The 21,588-nt window shown below is 44.1% G+C and overlaps 1 protein-coding gene across 2 annotated transcripts in view; it reads left to right on the top strand.

Moving 5' to 3' along the window:
• The window catches only part of plxnb1b (plexin b1b), a 161,873-nt gene that overhangs the window by 80,448 nt on the left and 59,837 nt on the right, over positions 1–21,588 (top strand). For both annotated transcript variants that reach the window (XR_011915228.1, XM_072383024.1), the window contains exons 6-9: positions 99–199; positions 3,326–3,458; positions 5,506–5,662; positions 14,134–14,242. Coding sequence is in view for 1 of the 2 variants with exons in the window: in XM_072383024.1 (XP_072239125.1) it covers positions 99–199; positions 3,326–3,458; positions 5,506–5,662; positions 14,134–14,242 (500 nt within the window). In the remaining variant the exon portion in view is untranslated. The remainder of the gene's footprint in view (positions 1–98; positions 200–3,325; positions 3,459–5,505; positions 5,663–14,133; positions 14,243–21,588) is intronic.

The raw sequence follows: 21,588 nt of genomic DNA, 5'->3' as shown, positions 1-21,588 counted from the left end.
GCACTGTGAAATGTTGGCCATTATTCTTTTTAATAATTTTTTGAGCTTAGTGAAAATGATTTGCATGAATGAACATGATGGCTATGTCCTGGCTACAGCTGCAGAAGAGGTCAGTGGCTGAATGCCAGCAGCACCCTGACTGCCACTCCTGTCTGCTGGCCCACGACCCCTACTGTGGCTGGTGTGTCCTTGATGGAAGGTGAGATGAACACCATCAGAAAACTGAAGACATGTCTATAGCAAGATACTTACTTATTTGACATTATTAAGTCAAAAAGCAAATTAGAATGCAGCAATATTTCTGAAGTATTTGATTGCATTTCATTAAAAAAGAACATTGGGCCTCATGCAAGAACATTTTCGTATTTATGTTCTAAATTTCTCTCACTTTTTTTCGGAAGAAAGTCTTGTACGAACACTCCACGTCAGATTCAACAAATGCTCTTAACTTCGGAAAAGGTGTGTAAACGACCTGCGGGAATGATGAATGCCACTCGTGCATATGTAAGTGCACGTGCACGAGGATAGTAAATTTGCATACTCCACGCCCAAAAAGAATACCATATCAGGCTACGCTTCCTTTCTCCTCTGTCAGGAAGTGTTGAATGTTGAGTTATGAGAATGGCATCAAGGTGCAAAAAGAACAACTTTACGGGCTCTGAGATTGAAGTTCTGCTTTCAGAGATTCAAAACGGAAAATCTGTAATTTTTAGCAGTGTCAGCAGTGGAATTAAGGCACCTGCTAAAGCAAAGAAATGGGAAGCAATTACGAGTGCTGTTAATTTCGTGTCACCTGTAGTTCGTAATGTCACCGAAATAAAGAAGAAATGGTCTGATATGAAAATGGCTTAAAAAAAAAAAACGTCTCACCATGGGCAGGCGCTCAATGACTGCAACTAGAGCCATCATGATGGCACTTTGATGGGGCGGTCCTTGAGGGGGGTCTTCTGGCACCACACCTTCTGGTCTGCCTGGGTTGTTTCAGTAGTGGGAGACCCTCGTTCATGGCAATATTGTGCAAAACACCTTCTATATAGCCTTCTCTGGGCTATATAGCAGTTTGACCCCCACTGTATCGAGACACACCCACCTGACCTTCAGCTCAGTGCGCTCCACAATGGCACAGGTGCTTTGAATGATGTGTAGGTATGCAGTCTGTTGCTCCGATTATGTTTGGCATCCAGCCATGGCATGAAAGTCCCTTTTAATTTGTACTTGTTCGACAGCGGTGTAAGGGAAGTTGATGTACCATGGGTGATAAACTGATGAGAGTTTTGATGACCAAGGGGAGCGCAGGACTCATAGAGGACTGGGGCACACCAGATCTGTCTCCAATCTCCTTCTGAAAGGTTCCCGTGGCCAAAAATCCAAGGGTATTGAGGACCTGGACGTGTGGTGGAATTGGGTTTAATCGGCATGTTTCTCTTGAGTTGTGGCTCTAGCAAGCTGCATATTTGCATATTTCCTAGGCAATCTAAATCGCGATGTCTGTCTCCGCAAGGATATCTACACGGTCTCAGAACACGCGCGGGCTTCTAAGAGCCTGACGCGTGAAGGCAAAAGTAACAAGTCAGCCGCTGGTTACACTTCCCATTGACCTTGTTATATACAGAGTCAAATTAACCTTCTATTAGTGCATAATTTAAGTTAAACAGAATAATGTCAGCATAAATATGGGTTATGATTTTATGATTGCTTCAAAGTAATTAAATATGTAATCCATTAGTCAAGCAAACTTTATTTGAATAACAGCGGACTTTTCTTGCATGAGGCCCATGGTCTAGCTGCAGCAGTTACTTAGGATTTCTTTTTTTTAGGAATCTCACTTGAGTCTCTGCAGGCTGAACACCACGGTAGCACCCCATTCAGTCAGTTCCCTCCAAAATTTCACAATAAAAACATTTTAAATTAACATCTACTTTGTGTGGAAGAATCAGAATATTGCCTTTATAGAGATGTATTTAGCATTAGGAAAGCAGCAAAATCCCAGTGTATTGTACTTCATTAATCCAAAATCCCTTCACATGCATCTATAAAATAGTTTAATTTAGGGTCACATAGGCTTGGTGAGATCAGTCCTATTCCTAGACATGAAAACTGCCATCCTCATGTGTAACATATTTCTCTGCAAATATCTCATTGCGCTCTATAGTCCGGAATTTATGGTAAAAGAATTCAGTGCAATTTGATACAGTTTTTAACATTTGTTTAATGTAGATATTCCATTCTAAGTGAAAACAACTTATTTCTTTAAATGAGGCATTGGTTATCTACCTTCAAATAGATACATTACGTAAAAGATCTGGGAATCACATGTATTTTTGATTCTTCATACCCCAGAAAAGAAATGTATTGATAGTTCTTGTTTGACCTCATTCTGTACTTTTACAAACAACAAGTTTGTTGGTAAAATATTATCTACTTGGTGTCTTTTTCCACAGCTCTAATGAATCTATCATATCACCAAAACTGCCACTCAACCACACTGTAAAGTCCCATAATATTTAGCAATAAATCCTGTAATGATGCTGTAGAAATATTGGATCTTACAGAGTTTTGGCTGAGTTGTGGTGGAAACATATTCTGTGTCTTTATCTTGAGTGTTGATTTTATTCTTGCTTGTGCTAGCTTTATGGGCAGATGACATCTCACCTGTTTAATGATCAGAAATTTCAGGTTTCTCATACACTTTCTTAATGTTTATCAGACATTTGTTCAGTGTTTCTTTTTGCTTATAAACTATAACATCCAATGTACTGTATGGACTGGATAATTTGATGCAGGTTTATTGTTGTGCAGACTGCACACTGCATACTGTTTGCATTTGTCTGCATGAAAATGGTGTGGACCCACTCTTACATTTTGCTCTTGCAGTGTCGCTGAAATCCTACATTGACTGTCCATCTATAGTCTGTTGACTTGTAACTGTGGAATCAGACCTCAATCTGTTATGATATATTTAAACTAATCAAAGGATCCACTGCCAATGTAATTAAATCTTCAAATCAGCTTTTGATTTGTAGCTGTTGATCTTAACATTTCTATTCTCTTTCCCATTTGCTTCTCCTTTCCTGTCCTTCCGTCTTACTGTTAATCCACTTCATCATGTGGCCTCCACCTTTTATCAATGTGGTTTACCCAACTAGGGTTTGTATTTTTGTACCTCTTTCAATGTCTATTTTCAATGGATTTTGAGTATACAGTATACTGAGGCTCGTTTTCATGTTCTGAAAATACATGTAACAAATAACACAGAGATTGAACTAGTGACTCCAGCTCAAAAAACAGTGAATGAAGTGTACCCAGAAAAGTGTTTTCCCCACAGGTGTGTGTTGAAATCACAGTGCAGTCGTGGGAGCCAACCAGGCCAGTGGCTGTGGAGCTTCGACATGGAGCAGCATTGTTTGACTATCCAGGATGTCAACCCTTCCAACATTAGCAGAGAGGAGATCAGGATGGTAAGTCTGCTGTACATCTTCATTAACTTGAGCATTGAAGGAACAAAACAAAAAACAAAGCTGTATATTGAGATGAGTCTCTACCTCATGCACCTACGAGTTTCCCTGTATAACAGAATACATAGTTGTCTTTTTTCAGGGACCAGAGGTCCGTTTCACAAAGCAGGTTTCGTGAAAACTAAAATGAGGGAAGCTCGCTGAGTTTTCCGTTTCACAAAGGGAGGTAACTCATACCAGAGAAAGAGAGGTAACTTAAGCTCTCGGTCAGTTACTGTAGTAACAGCCTCTATGAACCTAACCTGGTCAGGACCAGGTTTTTCTCAATGAACCTCGAGTTTCTCTCTGTCTCTGCCCTCTTTCAGCCAGACACATTAGGCACAGTAGGAGGCGACTTTTTTCACTAACACCTTTTGACAACAATCCAATGGATGAAGGTGCAGCATTACTGCGCAGAGAATGAAATATTCGTCAGGAGATTTATCAGACCGCGCATAGATGTTTTAGCATTTCCAGACAATTATCTTTTTGAGCCGTTTCACATCACAGTCCATCATTTACATACACAACCTAATCTGTCCTTACATTTGCAACATTACCAACTGTAGTCATGCTCTCACATCCCAGCAGATATTGTGTGTTGCACTGCGTTTCTTTGCAAATGGAAGTTTTTTGTACACAAAAATGTATGCAGAGCACTTGACAAGGAAACTGTATGTAGGGCAGTCAGAGACACCATATGCAATAATCACTTTAGAGTTTAAGTCCCCATCATCACCACCACCACAGCAGTCAAATAAAGAGATAACACAAATTTAATTTGGTCTTCTTTATTTCCTACAAATACAAGAGCTAGTTCAGTTAATGTTCCAATAGTTAACATAATTAACATAATTCACCCGTGACCATGCACTCACCTCTAACTTGTGCTCGAGTATTTCAATTTCCAGATCTGTCTTCCTGAGCTGGAGGTCCAAATAGAGCATTTCTTTATTGTCTTTTTTTCAGCGGGTGAATTTCAGAAACCTCTTTTACTGTCAATTGGGAATACATAAGGAAGACATTAAAAGTTGTACATGAATTCCACAGAATGAACCTCAGGTGTTTACTGAACATCCATCTCACTGTGTCAATCTGTGCAGTGGAAGTTGAGGGACCCTCCTGCTGCTGCTCAGCTATGCTCTGTTAAAAAGGATGAGAATGTGTTTATACTTCAGTGTAGGCTAAATGTCACTCTATATTAAACCAGAATGTTAAGAAATGTGAATGGGAAAAGAACTATCAGTAACATATGAAGATGTTACCTCTATAGGCCTTTCTGGATCCCCCTCTGTAAAGGCAACAGACACAGTTTCCTCATCCTGTTCATCCCAGATGAGCGGTATGTTTCAGTATACTTAAACTACCATTTGGTAAAATCTTTGGAGTATTGCCTACTTACAGTTACAAGGTCTGTTGTTGCGTGAGGGGGCTCCACCAGGCAGATAGCACAAACTGCACTTCCTTCAGTGTGCTAACACCCATTTTTGTAACTAAATCAAAATAAATCTCCTGTAATATTATTACATTTTAACAGGAGTGGATGGAACTTCTCATTCACATCTCTCATCTCCTCCACCATGATTTATGTGGCAGTGGCCACGTGCACTTGTTCATACAGACCCCTTAATTGATGCTTTTGCCTCTCCTTTCATAACATGTGGAAACTGATTTAAAGGTACAGTACCACTAACTGCTGGTAACACTAGCTGGAGTTTCAATAAGATTATAAATGGGACTGGATTATTTACAATATTATTGTATGCTATTAACAGTAAATCCCTTTTTTTTTTCTCCAAAAAATGATAATGTAGTTTGTATACATTGTTTGTTCATGTTTGACTGGTCTGCTGCTGCTTGTCACACCAAAGTATGTTCTAGCATCTGCATATGTGATTTACATGTGGTTTAAGACCAACCTGCTTACCTGAATCTATTTGCATTTTTGAGGTTGTACACATGCAATAATCTACTAGTGGTTTACCACAATATGAAATTAAATTTTCCCCAGGTGTCACTGTCCATCCCAGGACTGCCTGTGTTGGAAAAAGGCGAGTCTTACTCCTGCTTCTTCCAAGACAGCCACAGTCCTGCCACTGTCACCCAAACTGGAGTCACCTGCCATTCTCCTGACACAAGAAGAATACCCATGGTGCCTTCAGGACAGGGTGGGTTGCACTTATTCTGTTTTATATGTACTGTAATTGTAATTACCCGCAATCTTTGTCTCACAGTTTCGTCCTCCCTGTCTCCTCTCCTATCCCTCTGCCTCAGTAATTTTCCACTCTCCCTGCCTCTACTCCATTCTACCACTCCTCCCTAATCAGCCCAACTTCACTCACCTGCAAGCTCAGATGCTGCATGTGTGCGAGACTTTCCAGCATTCATTACCTGCCTGATCTCTTGTTGCCAACCCTGCCTACCTAAGACCTGCCCTCCTCACCTGCCTCCCAGTGAATTTACCTGCCTTCTATCCCCAACCACATGCTCTGACTCAGCATCTCTGGCATTTGTCCGTTCTCCTGGTTTTGATTCCTCCGCCTGGCCCCGGCTCCTCTGCTGCTCGCACCTTGTCTGCACCTCTGCACCATTGGCTGGCTCTTCTGGCTCTGGACACCTCGCCACGTCTACCTCGTCTCCCGTAAGGTCCTTCCCTTTACTCTGGGCCGCTAAAGAACTGAACTGTACCCGTGACCGGGTTAAACTTAATCCCTTCCTCTAGCCTGAGACCCAGAGACTGTGTGTGGGCTATTTGCCTGAAGATTGAACAGTTTGCAGAGTTTCCTCATCTACTCAAGCTCCTGTTTTGCTGGTGTAAAAATAAAGGTCATTATCAACTGTTCCTAATTCCCAGAGTGCTGCTTTTGGGTCCTAAATACATCAGTTACAGTACAATCAGGCCAGACGTGGACCCAGCAGACTCCTCATCACCTCAGTCTCGCTTGGCCCAAGTGGAGGAAGCGCGCCATCAACACAAGGCACAACTAGCCTCCAACATAGTGGAGGCTCAGCTGTCGGCGTCGGCCCTGGACCAGGCGCTAACCTTGCTAGTCACCCAGGTCTAACAGCTAGCAGCCATCATATTGCAACAGGCCGCTCCTGCCTCGGGTTTTTCATCAAGCATTGCTCCAGAGCCTTGGATGGGATTCCGGAGTGTTATTCCTGGGATCCCAAGGGCTGCAACTTGATCCTGACAACCTGTTTCATCCTGTTTGCCCTGCTTCCCCACACCTTCGCCTCAGAGGTGGAGAAGGTCGCCCTTGGCATCAACCATCTTACTAGCAGAGCATGTCTGTGGGGAACAGCAGAATGGAAGAGGGGCACGCCAGCCTGCTCTCCCTTCCAGGCTTCTCGGCAGAGCTTTGTAAAGTTTTCAGACTTGTTTCCCTGGGCTCCGATGCCATCGTTGCCATAAGTTGAGGCAGGGGAACCGACCTGTGGCCGATTACGCCATCGACTTCCGTACTCAGGCCTATCTTAGTGACTGGAACTCTGCAGCCCAGCGCAACGCCTTCCTCAATAGTGCCATAATTCAAGGATGGGTTGGTCTCCTTCCGCCTTCCTTAAATGGACTCATTGAGCTAACCTCTAGGCTGGTCACATACATTTAGGCAAGGAGAGGTGGAGCTACACTAGCAGAGGGCGAACCTCCAACCATCTGCCCGCCTGCGAACGTCTCCAGCTGCCGACAACCTTCTCACAGAGCTGAAGCCATGCAAGTAGGATGCACCAGCCTGACGACTGAGGAGCGGGAGCAACAATGGAACCTCTGCCTTTACTGCGGCTAGGCCGGACACTTCATCTCCTGTTTCCCAGTAAAAGGGAGGGCTCAGCAGTAGAGAGGGGTGTTCTGCTGAGCCGGGCCCAAGACTTTGCACATGACCTTTGTTTCACATTCAGTTCAATTAAATTCAATCCAATTTTATTTATATAGCGCCAGATTACAACAATTGTCATCTCAAGGCACTTAAGTAATATAGTCCAATTCAAGCCAATTGGAATTCAATTAATTGTAATCATAATTAATTATATGAATTATATGAATAATTAATTCATATAGAGCCAATTAAAAAAATAATATCCTAGCTAAGGAAACCAACAGATTGCACCGAAACTTGTCTTCAGTCCAATCTCCCGTCCTGAGCCTGAGGGACTGTGGAAAGGAACGACTCCCTTTTAACAGGAAGAAACCTCTGGCAGAACCAGACTCAGGAAGGGTGGCCATCCGCTTCGACCAGCTTGGGTTTGAGAAGACAGAAAAGAGGGAAAAGAGGGGGGAAAAACACCATAACGCCATTCAAAGGATATCTGTTGGAAAAGGGAAACACAAGTTAATAACCACAATAATGTCACATGTACATAAGATCAATTGAGAAATTAAACAGGAGGAAAAAGAGAGCAAAGTGAGGAAAGGTGTGACAGATGAGGTCCACCAGCAGTCTAAGCCTATAGCAGCTTAACTATGGGATGTTTCAGGATTACCTGAGCCATCCCTAACTATAAGTTTTATCAAAAAGGAAAGTTTTAAGCCTAATCTTAAAAGTGGAAAGGGTGTCTGCTTCCTGGACATTTACTGGCAGCTTATTCCACAAGAGAGGGGCCTGATAACTGAAGGCTCTGCCTCCCATTCTACTTTTAGAAACTCTGGGAACAACAAGTAAACCTGCAGTTTGGGAGCGAAGTGCTCTGTTAGGAAAATATCTTACAATTAAATCTTTAAGATATGATGGAGCTCTGTCATTAAGAGCTTTACATGTGAGGAGAAGAATCTTAAATTCTATTCTGAATTTAACAGGGAGCCAATGAAGAGAAGCTAAAACTGGAGAAACATGATCTCTCCTGTTAGTTCTCATCAGAACTCTGGCTGCAGCATTTTGGATCAGCTGGAGGCTTTTCAGAGAATATGTGGGACAGCCCAATAATAAGGAATTACAGTAGTCCAATCTTGAAGTAACAAATGCATGAACTAGTTTCTCTGCATCACCCTGAGACAGGATGTTCCTGATTTTAGCAATATTATGAAGGTGAAAGAAGGCAGTCCTAGAAACCAGTTTTATATGTGCGTCAAATGATAAATTCTGGTCAAAAATAACTCCAAGGTTCCTCACTGTAGAACTAGAAGCCAAGGAAATACCATCTAGAGTAACTATATAACGAGACAATTTCTCCCTGAAGCGCTCAGGTCCAAAGAGAACAACTTCAGTTTTGTCTGATTTAAAAGCAGACAGTTCTGAGTCATCCAGGTCTTTATGTCTTTAAGACAGGCTTGTAGTCTGACCAACCTATTGTTTTCATCTGGTTTCATAGATACGTACAGCTGAGTATCATCAGCATAACAATGGAAATTTATGCCATGCTGTCTAATAATGTTACCTAATGGAAGCATGTATAAAGTAAAAAGAATCGGTCCAAGCACAGAACCCTGAGGAACTCCATGACTTACTCCAACGTGTGAGGAAGATTCTTCATTTACAAGAACAAACTGGAATCTATCAGATAAATATGACTTAAACCAGCCTAATGCAGTTCCTTTAATCCCAATAGCATGTTCAAGTCTCTGTAACAGAATGCTGTGATCGATCGTATCAAATGCAGCACTGAGATCCAACAGGACAAGCACAGAAACAAGTCCGCTATCAGAGGGTAAGAGGAGATCATTGGTAACTTTAACCAGTGCTGTTTCTGTGCTATGATGCACTCTGAATCCTGACTGAAACTCTTCAAACAGATTATTTCTATGTAAATGATCACAAAGTTGAACTGCAACTATTTTTTCAAGAACTTTAGACAAAAAAGGGAGATTGGATATAGGTCGATAATTAGCCAACACTTCTGAATCAAGAGTAGGTTTTTTAAGTAAAGGTTTAATTACAGCAACCTTAAAAGTCTGAGGTACATATCCCATCAACAAAGACCGATTGATCAAATCCAATATGGAAGTGTCAATTAAGGGGAAAACATCCTTGAACAGTCTGGTTGGGATTGGGTCTAAAATACAAGTTGATGGTTTAGAAGAGACTATTGCTGTTGTTAGCTCAGAGAGATCAACTGGGCAGAAGCTGTCCAAATACAAATCAGGTTCTAAAGATACTTCTAAAGCTGCTCTACTTGATGATACATCAGTGATAATAGTGGGAAGGATAGAAACAATTTTATTGATGAAGAATCTCATGAAATCATTAACTATGCAAGATGTGTAAATTTTATGGAGAAATAAGGTGATTATTAGTAGTTCAAAAGGAGCGAGAACTGTCACAGGGCACACACAAAGCAACAGGAAGTGATGCAATACGTCTTACCTCAAAGCAAAGCCGACAGCCATTCGGCTTCTGTTGGCAGGGGGCTCTCACACCCTTTCCACCTTCATTGAGCTCATCGTCCAGCTGGGTATCAACCAGGTTCCTCTGCCACGTCCCGTGCCAACCAACGCCCTGGATGGTCATCTCTTGGGGACCGTCATTCGTCAGACTTCGTCCATCCACATGCTCCTGTCCGCTAAACATCACAAGACCATACAGTTCCACGTCCTGAAATCGCCTTACCTCCCACTGATCCTTGGCTACTCCAGGCTCGAATCCCACAATCCCCACATTGACTGGGCGATGAGGTCCATCCTGGGGTGGAGTTCCTCCCATCATCAGGTCTGCCTCAAAGCAACTACTGCACCTCTGCCACCTGCCAGCTCCAGTTCAGCCCCCAACCTGTCCAAGGTGCCTGCTGAATATCACGACTTTCGGGAGGTGTTCACCAAGGTGAAGGCTACCTCCCTTTCACCTCATCGGCCCTACAACTGCACCATAGACCTACTGCCCGGCACCACACCTCCCAAGGGTCACCTCTACGCCCTGTGTACACCTGAAAGAGAGGCCTAAATTAACAACGCCTTGGCTGCCGGGATCATCCGTCCCTCCTCGTCACCTGCTGGGGTGAGGTGTTTCTTCGTTGGAAAAAAGGACGGAACTCTGCAACGCCTAACATCTGGTCCGGCCCACTGGACACTAAGAGTACCAGGTACTCTTAGTACCAGGCGAATGCCCTGACTGTTTTCCAGGCTCTCATCAATGATATACTGAAAGACATGCTGAATAAGTACGTGTTTGTCTAGTTGGTGACATCTTGATTTTCTCCCGGTCCAAGGATGAACATGTTCATCAAGTTCAAACTATGCTCCAACGCCTGCTGGAGAACTCTCTGTTTGTGAAGGCAGAGAAATGCGAGTTCCATGCCAACTCCGTCTCCTTCCTGGGGTACATTATCGGTCAAGACCGCATGGAGATGGATCCCGCCAAAGTCGATGCCGTCACCTCCTGGCCCATCCCCAAACCCGGAAACACCCTCTCCATGACCCTTTCACCTCCTCCAAGGTACCCTTCAGTTGGTCCCAGGCAGCTGAGGAGGCATTCCAGCACATTAAGGCCTGGTTCACATCAGCACCAATCCTCCTGTTTTCTGACCCCAACAAGTAGCTTGTAGTGGAGGTGGATGCCTCTGATGTGGGGTTGGAGCTGTCCTTTCCCAACGTTCAGCTGAGAAACCGCACCCCTGTGTCTTCTTCTCCTGATGTCTGTCGCCGGCGGAGAGAAACTATGACACTTGAAGTAGAGAACTATTGGCGGTGAAGCTGGTGACGGAAGAGTGGCGCCACTGGTTGCAGGGAACTAAATCGCTCTTCCTGGTTTGGACCAACCACAAGAATCTGGAGTATATCTGTTCGGCCAAGAGACTGAACTCCTGCCAAGCCCGGTGGTCGTTATTCATCACCTGGTTCAATTTCTCTCTCTCCTATTGTCCCCGCAATGTCAAACCAGATGCCCTGTCTCATCAGTTCATGGCAGGGGAAGAGACCGCCCTTAACCCTGACACCATCCTCCCTGCTCCCCATCTGGTGGTTGCTCTCATCTGGGAGGTGGGGGAATGGGTAAAAGCCACACTGGAGGATCAGCTGGTCCCAGTTCCTGTCCCCATGACCGCATGTTTATTCCTCAGGGCTTGAGGTCTGACATCCTGCACAGTGCCCAGCTCACCTTTCACTCACAGCACACCAAAGAGGTCCTGCAGCGATGGTTCTGGTGGACCACCTTGGAGGAGGACACTAGAGGTTTTGTCAATGCCTGCCTGATCTGCAGCCAGCATAAGGCTCCCCGCGAGGCCCCTGCCGGTTACCCGCAACCTCTGCCTGTGTCACATCGGCCCTGGTCCCATATATAATCAGGCTTTGTGAATGAGCTGCCACTGTCAGTTGGATTCACCAGAACTAGTTCTGCAGCACATTTTTTTCCGCTTTACGGCCTCCCATCTGATGTGGTCTGGGATTGAGGTCCCCAGTTCACCTCTGTTTTCTGGCGGGAATTCTGCTGCCTCATCGGGGCCACCACAAGCCTGTCCTCTGGTTTCCATCCCCAGTTCAACGGCCAGTCGGAGAAGATGAATCAAGAAATTGAGACGGTGCTCCGCTGCATGGTGTCTAGACATCCCTTTACTTGGTCCAAGCAACTGATGGCGGTAGAATATGCCTACAACACCCTAACCAGCTCTGGCACATGACTCTTCCCCCTTCCAGTGTGCCCATGGCTTCCAGCTGCCACTTTTCCTAGCTCTGGAGAAGGAAGCCTCCTGCCCGTCTGTCAAGGCCTTCATCCACTATTGCCACCAGACCTGGACCCAGGCCAGGTCTGCTCTGCTACGAACCGCCAACCACTACTTGATAGGGCTGCCAACCACCATCGTTACCGGGCCTCCACTTACCTGGTGGGCCAGAAGGTGTGGCTCTCGACCCAGGACCTTCCACTGAGGGTGGAGTCCAAGAAGTTGGCCCCCAAGTTCATCAGGCCGTTTGTTATTAAGAAGGTTGTCAACCCTGCGGCGGATCGACCCAAGCTTCCACATCTCAAAAGTAAATCTGGTTTGAGAGAGCCTGTTGACCCCCTTCTCAGCCATACCACCACCTCCCAGCTCCCACGATCACTGATTCCCTTTAGTCTGGGCTGTTAAAGAACTGAACTTTATGGGTCAGAGCCCCGCGGCCAGGTTCGGCCGAAAATTGTTGCTGAATTTCCTCATCTGCTCAAGCTCCTGTTTAGCTGGTGTAAAAATAAAGGTCATTACTGATTTTTCAGAGTGCTGCTTTTGGTTACTAAATACACCCGTTACACTTTGAGTGTAGGCAGGCCTTAAATGGAGTCATTAGGTGGGCTATATAACTCCAAACCTGACCAAAACTGTTGTTTATTTACTGGGTTTAACTTTTCAGTTTTGTGACTGCAGGATTTTGCTGCATCTTATGATGACACTAGCTTTTGTGCATTTACGTTTATCTGTGAATTTGTGAGCATATGACCAGGCATATAAAACTGTTGACATTTGGTGATAGTAATTCAAATCTATCTAAATTCCCTTTTTCTTCTGATTCAGATTATACAGAGAGCAATAATCTGTTTATTAATGAACCCTCCGACAAATCTTTTTCACCTTGTCATTATATTATTTGCTGTTTGCTTTAGTTTTTGTTGTTTAGAGATCACCTAGTGAAATGAGAGCAGTATGTAAAGCAGTAGCAACAGCAGGCGTGCAAATGAAAACTGAAACTTTCATAGTTTACATTTGCCAAAATATAAATATTTGTATTTGTATAATAATTTGTTTATACATTTTTGTAACAGGCACACAAAGACTTTACAGCTTGTTGTAGTTCTCAGGGTGAGGGGCTTAGCAGAAATCAGCCTTAGGGAATGTCTGGTGAGATAAATACACATCAGCCATATTTGAGAATCTGGTTTGTGTGTACCTTTGTTTAAAGAGGGCTAGTGCCAGCACTAACTTGATAAAAGATTGAGTTAAAGTGAGTTCTACTACATGTTAAAATGTTATAATTTTCTGCAAGACAATCAAAACAGTGAGACTAGTGACCCTGATATACTTGTGCAATTCAGAGGTTTGGTTAGAATTGTTGCCAAAAGGCCTTTCCTCTGATGTGGAAAAACAAAGATCCACTTGAATACAGGATATTAAGTTATAGTGTCCATCATCTTTCCAAAGTAACAGCTAATTGATATGTCCTTTACCACCTGTTAACTCAAGACAACAAAACTTGTGTTGATGTGATAACAGGTTAATTTTTCTTGTTTTCTCAAGATTACGATATATTTAAGAACCTGTTGAGAAAACAAGCCTTGGTTTGTCAAGATCACAACATTAGTATATAGTAAAATATGACTTTTTTGTTGTTAACACCAATGTGCGTTACAGCACTCCATTAAAAAAAAGATAATTATTATCAGCTTAAAATGAATAGTTCCTGTGTCAGCGTGGTTCCTGTGTTCCTGTCCTGTGTCTCTTAACGTAGTTCATTATATCTGTCACAACAGTAGGGGAGGAGTATTCCTGTATTTGCTTTGCTGTTACTTTAGCATGAGGAATTGTAGAATATATTTGTTGTTTTGACCATCATTTCTAATATTTATCATGGGACAGTACTAACCAACCATATTTGTTATGATCTGAGAACCAGATAGCTTATTTAAAATATGGCCAAATATTTCTAGAGCCCTGCTTGCTCAGCTCAACACTTCAACACAGTTGAAACACAATTAATTAATTTTGGTATTTTCTCATGCTATCTGTCTGTGTGTATTCTCCTCAGATTTTGTCACCCTCACCTTGTCTCTATGTTTTGGGGATGTCACCGTCACAGCAAGGGATTACACCTTCTATGACTGTACAGCAGTTAAGCAGCTGTCTGGCAGCATGCCGTGAGTTATCGCCTCTTCTAGTCTGTCTCCTTTTGATGTGCTCTTTTCACTGCAGATCTCATTATCAAGTCTTGCTTGTCATCTGAAACTGTTTTTTCTGTTTTTATTTTCATTGCTTATTCCACTTTTATTTATATCTGTGCTTTTTCTGTATATTCTCACTCGTTTCAAACCTATGAGCTTGTTCATGTACCATGAACCTAAAACAATGTTCCTTACTCTGACCATATTGCAATATGCACCTCACGTGACTCCTCGGTTCTACAGGTAATCACAGGCTATATTTACATGCACAACATTACTCCAACTGTTGACCTTGTTTTGAATATTACATTTTTCCAACTACGATATTCATATAGTTACCATATACGGTAGGATATTCCACTCACATTCCCAATTACATGTCACAGGGCACAGTCTAATTGATGACATCCTCATTCCGTCCCTTTATTCCAATCTTTTTCCCATTATAAGCCTTCATTACGTCCATATTGTCAGAAACGGTAGTGTGAAGGGAGGACCCAGATGCAGAACTCGAAGCAAAAAACAAGATTTATTTCCAAAAAAAGCAAGAACAAAAGACGTGGCTGAGCCAGATATCATAAGCTAAAAACTGTGGAAAAACAAAACAAGACTGTGGCTATGCTTAAACGAACAAGACTATGAGGCAAAACCTGACCTGACCTGACAAAACGTGACTTGACACCAAGCATGGGGGAAGGTAAGGTTAGGATTCTGCCATGACATGAGGGAACCTGGAAACTAAATACTGTGGGGAGGTGATTGGTGATGGTGTGCAGCTGTGAACAGAAACAGGTGACGAGAGTGAAACTTAACGTGACAGGGGAAAAAACAGGACAAGAAATTAACCTAGAACCTGAAAACAAGACTGTCACAGCCAGTCCAGCCAGTTTTTTCCCTTCCACACGTACTCAGTTGTCTGCCGTTTTGTTTTGTGACTTTAAGGAAGTGGGTATAAACCCGTTTGTGGATTCTGGGGCAGATGAGAATTTTATTGCTGCAGATTTTGTTGAACTACATAAGATTCCTGTTGTGTCACTTATAGCACCTCGTAAGGTAAATGCTCTAGACGGTAGGTTGTTGTCTATAATTTCTCACCAGACTGTTCCTTTATCTCTACTTATCTCTGGTAACCACCATGAGCTTATCAGTTTTTTTGTTATGCCTGCTCCTCATACTCCTGTGGTTTTAGGTCTCCCCTGGCTTAGACTGCACAATCCCAACATTGACTGGACACAGAGCACAATCATCAGCTGGAGTGTAGCATGCCACAATAATTGTCTTAGATCTGCTGTTCCAGCCTTGTCTTAGCCTCCTGTCATAGTTCCTTCCGTCTCTCCTGATCTTTCTGGGGTTCCTCCTTGTTATCATAACTTGGCTGAGGTATTTAGTAAACATCAAGCTCTCTCTCTCCCACCACACCGTCCCTATGACTGCCACATAGACTTACTGCCTGGGTCTCCTCTCCCCTCCAGCCGCCTTTACAACCTCTCCCGTCCCGAGAGAGAGACAATGGAGAGGTACATACAGGAGTCATTGGCAGCAGGTATCATTCGCCCCTCTTCCTCCCCTGTAGGTGCTGGGGTTTTTTTTGTGTCTAAGAAGGACAAGACTTTGCACCCCTGCATTGACTATCGTGGTCTGAACGCTATCACTGTCAAGAATATCTTTTCCAAACTAGATCTTCGGAATGCATACCATCTTGTCCGTATTCGAGAGGGGGATGAGTGGAAAACGGCGTTCAACACACCTCTTGGCCATTTTGAGTACTTGGTCATGCCTTTTGGGTTAACTAATACACCGGCAGTTTTTCAATCCTTAGTTAATGATGTACTCCGTGACATGCTAAACCGTTTTTTTTTTGTTTATCTGGACGACATTTTATTTTTTTCTAGCACACTGGAGGAACATAGCAAGCATGTCAGACTAGTTCTCCAAAGGTTGCTTGAGAACGGACTATTTGTCAAGGCTGAGAAGTGCGAATTTCATGTCCAGTCAGTCTCTTTTTTGGGCTTTGTCATTGAAAGAGGTCAGATTCGCTCTGATCCAGCCAAGGTAAGGGCGGTGGTTGAGTGGCCAGTACCTGAAAACCGCAAGCAACTTCAGCGTTTCCTTGGTTTTGCTCATTTTTATTAGGAATTTTAGTAAGGTAGCTGCTCCACTCACCCAACTTACCTCCACCTCCAGCCCTTTTACCTGGACCTCTGAAGTTGCCCAGGCATTCTTAACACTTAAAGAGCTGTTTTCCTCTGCGCCTGTTCTCATCCACCCGGATGCCTCTAAGCAGTTTGTAGTGGAGGTGGATGCCTCTGACAGTGGTGTAGGAGCAGTGCTTTCGCAGATCTCACAACAGAAGTTGCATCCGTGTGCTTATTTTTCTCGCCGGCTGTCTCCAGCTGAGCGCAACTATGATGTGGGTAACCGGGAGCTTTTAGCAGTCGTTCTGGCATTAGAAGAGTGGAGACACTGGCTGGAGGGAGCAGAAATTCCATTTGTGGTTTGGACGGACCATAAGAACTTGGCCTACCTTCAGCAAGCCAAACGTCTTAATTCTTGACAGGCCAGATGGGCACTTTTTTTAGGCCGATTTAATTTTACTCTCTTACAGACCTGGTTCCCGTAATTTAAAGCCTGATGCCCTTTCCCGTCAGACAGAGAGACAGCCATTGACTGATCCCTCTGAGCCTGTGCTCCCTCCAAGCTGTTTTGTGGGAGCGGTCCATTGGGAGGTTGAGCAGCAGGTTAAGAGGGCCCTTTCCCGTTGTCCCCGTCCAGAAATCGGACCACCTAACTCTTTGTTCGTTCCCGAGAACGTTAGGTCTCAGGTGCTGCAGTGGGGGCACTCCTCCAAATTGGCCTGCCATCCTGGGGTGGCACGCACACTTGAGCTTATTCGACAGCGGTTCTGGTGGCCCACGCTGGTCCGTGACACCAATCAGTTTGTGGCAGCATGCTCCGTCTGTGCCCGAGGGAAGGCCTCGCACCAACGGCCCGCTGACTTACTGAACCCTCTCCCCATCCCCTCAAGACCTTGGTCTCACATCGTGGTGGATTTTTGTCTCTGGTCTGCCTCCTTCTGCAGGTAACACTGTCATCCTTACTATTATCGATCGTTTTTCTAAGGCTGTGCATTTTGTACCGCTGTCGAAGCTCCCTTCTGCTCTGGAGACTGCTGAGCTCTTGGTTCACCATGTTTTTCGTCTCCATGGTATCCCCATGGACATAGTTTCTGATCGGTTTGGCGAGCGTTCTGTGGAGCATTGGGGGCGAGGGTTAGTCTATCGTCTGGGTACCATCCTCAGTCAAACGGCAAGACAGAACGGGACAACCAGGACCTGGAGGCTGCTTTAAGATGTGTGTGTGCACGTAACCCTTCCTCCTGGAGTGTTCAGCTACCGTGGGTGGAGTATGCTCATAACAGTCTCTCCACATCTGCTACTGGTATGTCGCCATTCATGGTAATCTATGGTTTTCAACCCCCTTTGTTCCCTTCCCAGGAGGATGATGTGTCTGTCCCTTCTATACAGGAACACTTGCGACGGGTTCGCAGAGTGTGGCGGGAGGCTCGGCTGTGCGCCTTAAGCTCCCAGACTCCCTTAAGGTACACCCCATGTTCCATGTATCCCTCTTAAAGCCGGTCACCTCTTGTGCACTTGGCCCTCCAGCTGAACCTCCTCTTCCCCCCCTGGTCGTGGATGGCCTCCTGCTTACTCCGTTAGTCGGATTCTGAATGTCAGACGTTGTGGCAGGGGTTTCTAGTTTTTGGTTGACTGGGAGGGTTATGGGCCGTTCTTGGGTTCCACGTCGGTTTATTCTGGACCACGCACTCATCGCCGACTTCTACAGAGCCCACCCTAACAAGCCTGGCGGTCGTCGGAAGAGGGGTACTGTCACAGCCACAGCTGTGACACCTGGTTCTTAACTCACCTGTGTTCCATCTTCCCTTGATTGCCCCATTAGTTTAAATATCTGGTCTTATCTGCCTTTCTTTGCTTGTGTGTTAATGTATTTGTTATGCCTGTTTGGTTCACAACCTGGATCCTGACCTTTAGTGTTTTTGTGGATTATTTTCAGTTCTTGGAGTACCTTGTTTTTTTTTTTTTTGTTCCGGTCCTGCTGGCCGACTTCCCTGCTCACCAGGCCAGGTTTTCCTCTGTGTGAGATTTTCTGTTAGCCAATAAACTTTTGTTTGAACTTTGGCCCGCACTTCATTAGGGTGTGACAAAGACAAAACAAAACAAGACTCAAAACGTGAACGTAACACATATCTGTCAAAACACAAAGCATTATTGGGTTTCTCCATCCCGCAAAAGTGTGTTGTTCTTCCACAGCAATCTTGTTGACTGCTGGAGCCTAAAGCATGCGTCAAGATGCTATGAAAACTCTGGTTGGTCATAATGGCATGATTAAGGTTAGAGTAAAGATTAATGGTCAGCACACTACACATAGCTCAATTAATTTATTACTTACTTTGAAAATGATCTCATTCAGGTTAAGGCAATCAGAAAATGTTGTTTACTTAACAGAGTTATGACTTGGAGTTGATATTGGAATATTGCTGTGCATGTGAGCATAATCGTGTTCTCAGGTATAGTCAAAGATCCCTTTTTTTGAGTTGATAACACCAATGTGTGTTATAGCACTGCATTTTAAAATGCTATTTAACCCTTACAAGTATAACATGTACTGTAATTCTTGCCATGGTTTGATGCTTGATATATATTTAAAAATATTCAAACAAGGCAGGATGTTTTCCACAGCATTGGAACCTTCTTGTTTGAACATGTTATATTCTCTCTGCCATCTGTGCTTTTTTCTATATCTGTCCACAGTCTCATTTCCTGGTCCTATCATTCAGATAACAAACTGAGGCTCAATTCTATTTTATTACTGACCTCTATTACTATTGGTAACATACTAAAAGCAATTGGAGCACATTGTGGGGTACAACATAGGTACAAGCTATAATCTCTATATGTTATGTTTATGCATTTAGCAGACGCTTTTATCCAAAGCGACTTACAAATGAGGATATAACATTACAGCTAACGTCAAAGCCAAGAATAAGCTACATAGGAGGAAACCACTAGTCAGACTCATAGATGACATGGGTGACAGTGTAGAGATAGATTGCAGGCATAGAGGGAAGTACAGAAAGAGAAAGTGCAGTAGAGGGGGTAGGGAAGTACAGGGTAAATGCTAGGATAGGAGATGCTATCCGAAGAGCTGGGTCTTCAAGAGTTTCTTGAATATAGACAGGAATATTCTTGTAGCACTTGGTCCACCATCGTGGAATGACGCATGAAAAGAGTCTTGCGCGTGGTGTAGGCACTGCTAGACAACAATCCTTTGACGACCGGAGTGACCGAGTTGTGACATAAGCCTTTGCAAGAGCATTCAAGTAGATGGGAGCCGTTCCATTTAGTACTTTGTAGGCTAACATTAGTGTCTCAGTGCATAAGTTAAAATTTTTGCCAGTTTATAGCATATCCTGAAAACTTTCCAAAACATTTAATTTGGTCCAACAATAGTGGAATAGATTTTTCAGGCTGCTACAAGAATAGGATAACATCATTAGCGTATAACGCTATATAGGGTTCTATGTTGCCCAGACTTATAGGGGTAATTTTTGGGTTACATCTAATGCTTACTGCAAGCGGCTCAATACACAATGCAAACAACAGCGGGCTCAAAGGGCAGCCCTGTCTAACTCCACGGTACAGATTGAAGGGGTGAGATCTATATGAGTTAGTGAGAACTGATGCAGTTGGGTGCGCCTAATGCATTTCTACCCATGAGCTGAAACTTTAACCCAAGCCAAATTATCTGATTGTTAACAGCATATATTTCCAATCAAACTGATCAAATGCCTTGTGCGCATTGAGCGTAAGTACTGCAGATTTTGACTTGCTTTGTTTGCTATATATAATATTTTATAATCTACAGACATTAAAGAAGGAAAATCTCCTGGGAATAAATCCTGCCTGGTCTGGATGTATTATAGTTGGAACATGTTTATTCAACCGATTTGCTAAGATTTTGGGGAACACTTTAAGATCACTACCGAGAAGGGCAATGGGCCAGTAAGATGATGGTCTGATCTTTATCTTTTTTCAATATTAAAGAGATGTTTGCCCTATATAGTGAATCTGGTAATTTTTTATTCTTTATTGATTCTTCGACTTCCTGCTGTCTTTTTCTTATTTATGTTTAATATTGTCAGGTTTTTTGTCCAGTAAGTGGCTGAGCTTACCTAGCCAATTATGTTTGGGAATTTTCTTTCATGTTTTTTTTACCATGAGCCTCGTGCTCTGGTCAATTTTTCCCGACCGCATCTCTGTCTGGGCTCAACACTGTAGCGGGGCTATTGTTTACACTCGGGATCAGCTGGTGTTGCTACTACCATCAGCGCTGATACGGGAGAGGCCCGAAATCCCCAGAGAGCTGAGTAGGAAGTACAGGGGATGTAAGGCTGGACATAAACACCGGGAGAAGAAGCGGAGATATAAACCTTATCTCCCTTCTGTCACCATGGGGAACGTAAGGTCGCTCGCTAACAAGATGGACGAGCTTGCGGGCCTGGTGAGGACTCAGTGGGTGTTTCGCGAGAAACACCATCGTAGGAGTGCTGCGTAATGTGTTTCGCTGAAACGTGGCTCCACAAGGACATCCGGGACTCAAATACAACTGTGGACGGCTTTCAGACTGTTCAGGCAGACAGGAATCACTGTGAGAGTGGCAAGAGGAAAGGTGGGGGACTTGCTATTCTTATTAACAACAAGTGGTGTCATCCTGGACATGTGACTGTGATGAGCTGGCCCCAGGATCCTCTTCAGTTTGCCTACCAGCCGAGACTTGGAGTGGAGGACGCCATCATCTTCCTGCTCCCCCGTGCCTGTACCCACCTGGACAAACCGGGAAGCACTGTGAGAATCATGTTTTTTTTATTTCTCCAGTGCGTTCAACACCATCCGGCCTGCCCTGCTGGGGAGTAAGCTGACGGCGATGCAAGTGGACCCCCTCTGGTATCCTGAATTACAGACTATCTGACGGGTCGTCCTCAGTATGTCAGACTGCAGGACTGTGTGTCTGACACTGTGGTCAGCAGCACAGGGGCCCCACAGGGAACTGGTCTCTCCCCTTTTCTGTTCACCCTGTACACCTCTGACTTTCAGTTCCACTCTGAGTCCAGCCACCTGCAGAAGTTTTTGGACGACTCTGCAATTGTTGGATGTGTCAGTGAGGAGAAAGAGGAGGAGTACAGGGCTGTTGTGGATTCCTTCGTCAGGTGGTGTGAGACTAACCATCTGCATCTTAATACCACC

Source organism: Leuresthes tenuis, unplaced genomic scaffold (assembly GCF_036924035.1).
Source record: "Leuresthes tenuis unplaced genomic scaffold, fLeuTen1.0.hap1 SCAF_3, whole genome shotgun sequence".
In the NCBI taxonomy this organism is placed as follows: Eukaryota; Metazoa; Chordata; class Actinopteri; order Atheriniformes; family Atherinopsidae; genus Leuresthes; species Leuresthes tenuis.
Note: the sequence above shows the minus strand (reverse complement) of the source record. Positions and strands in the feature narration are given on the sequence as shown.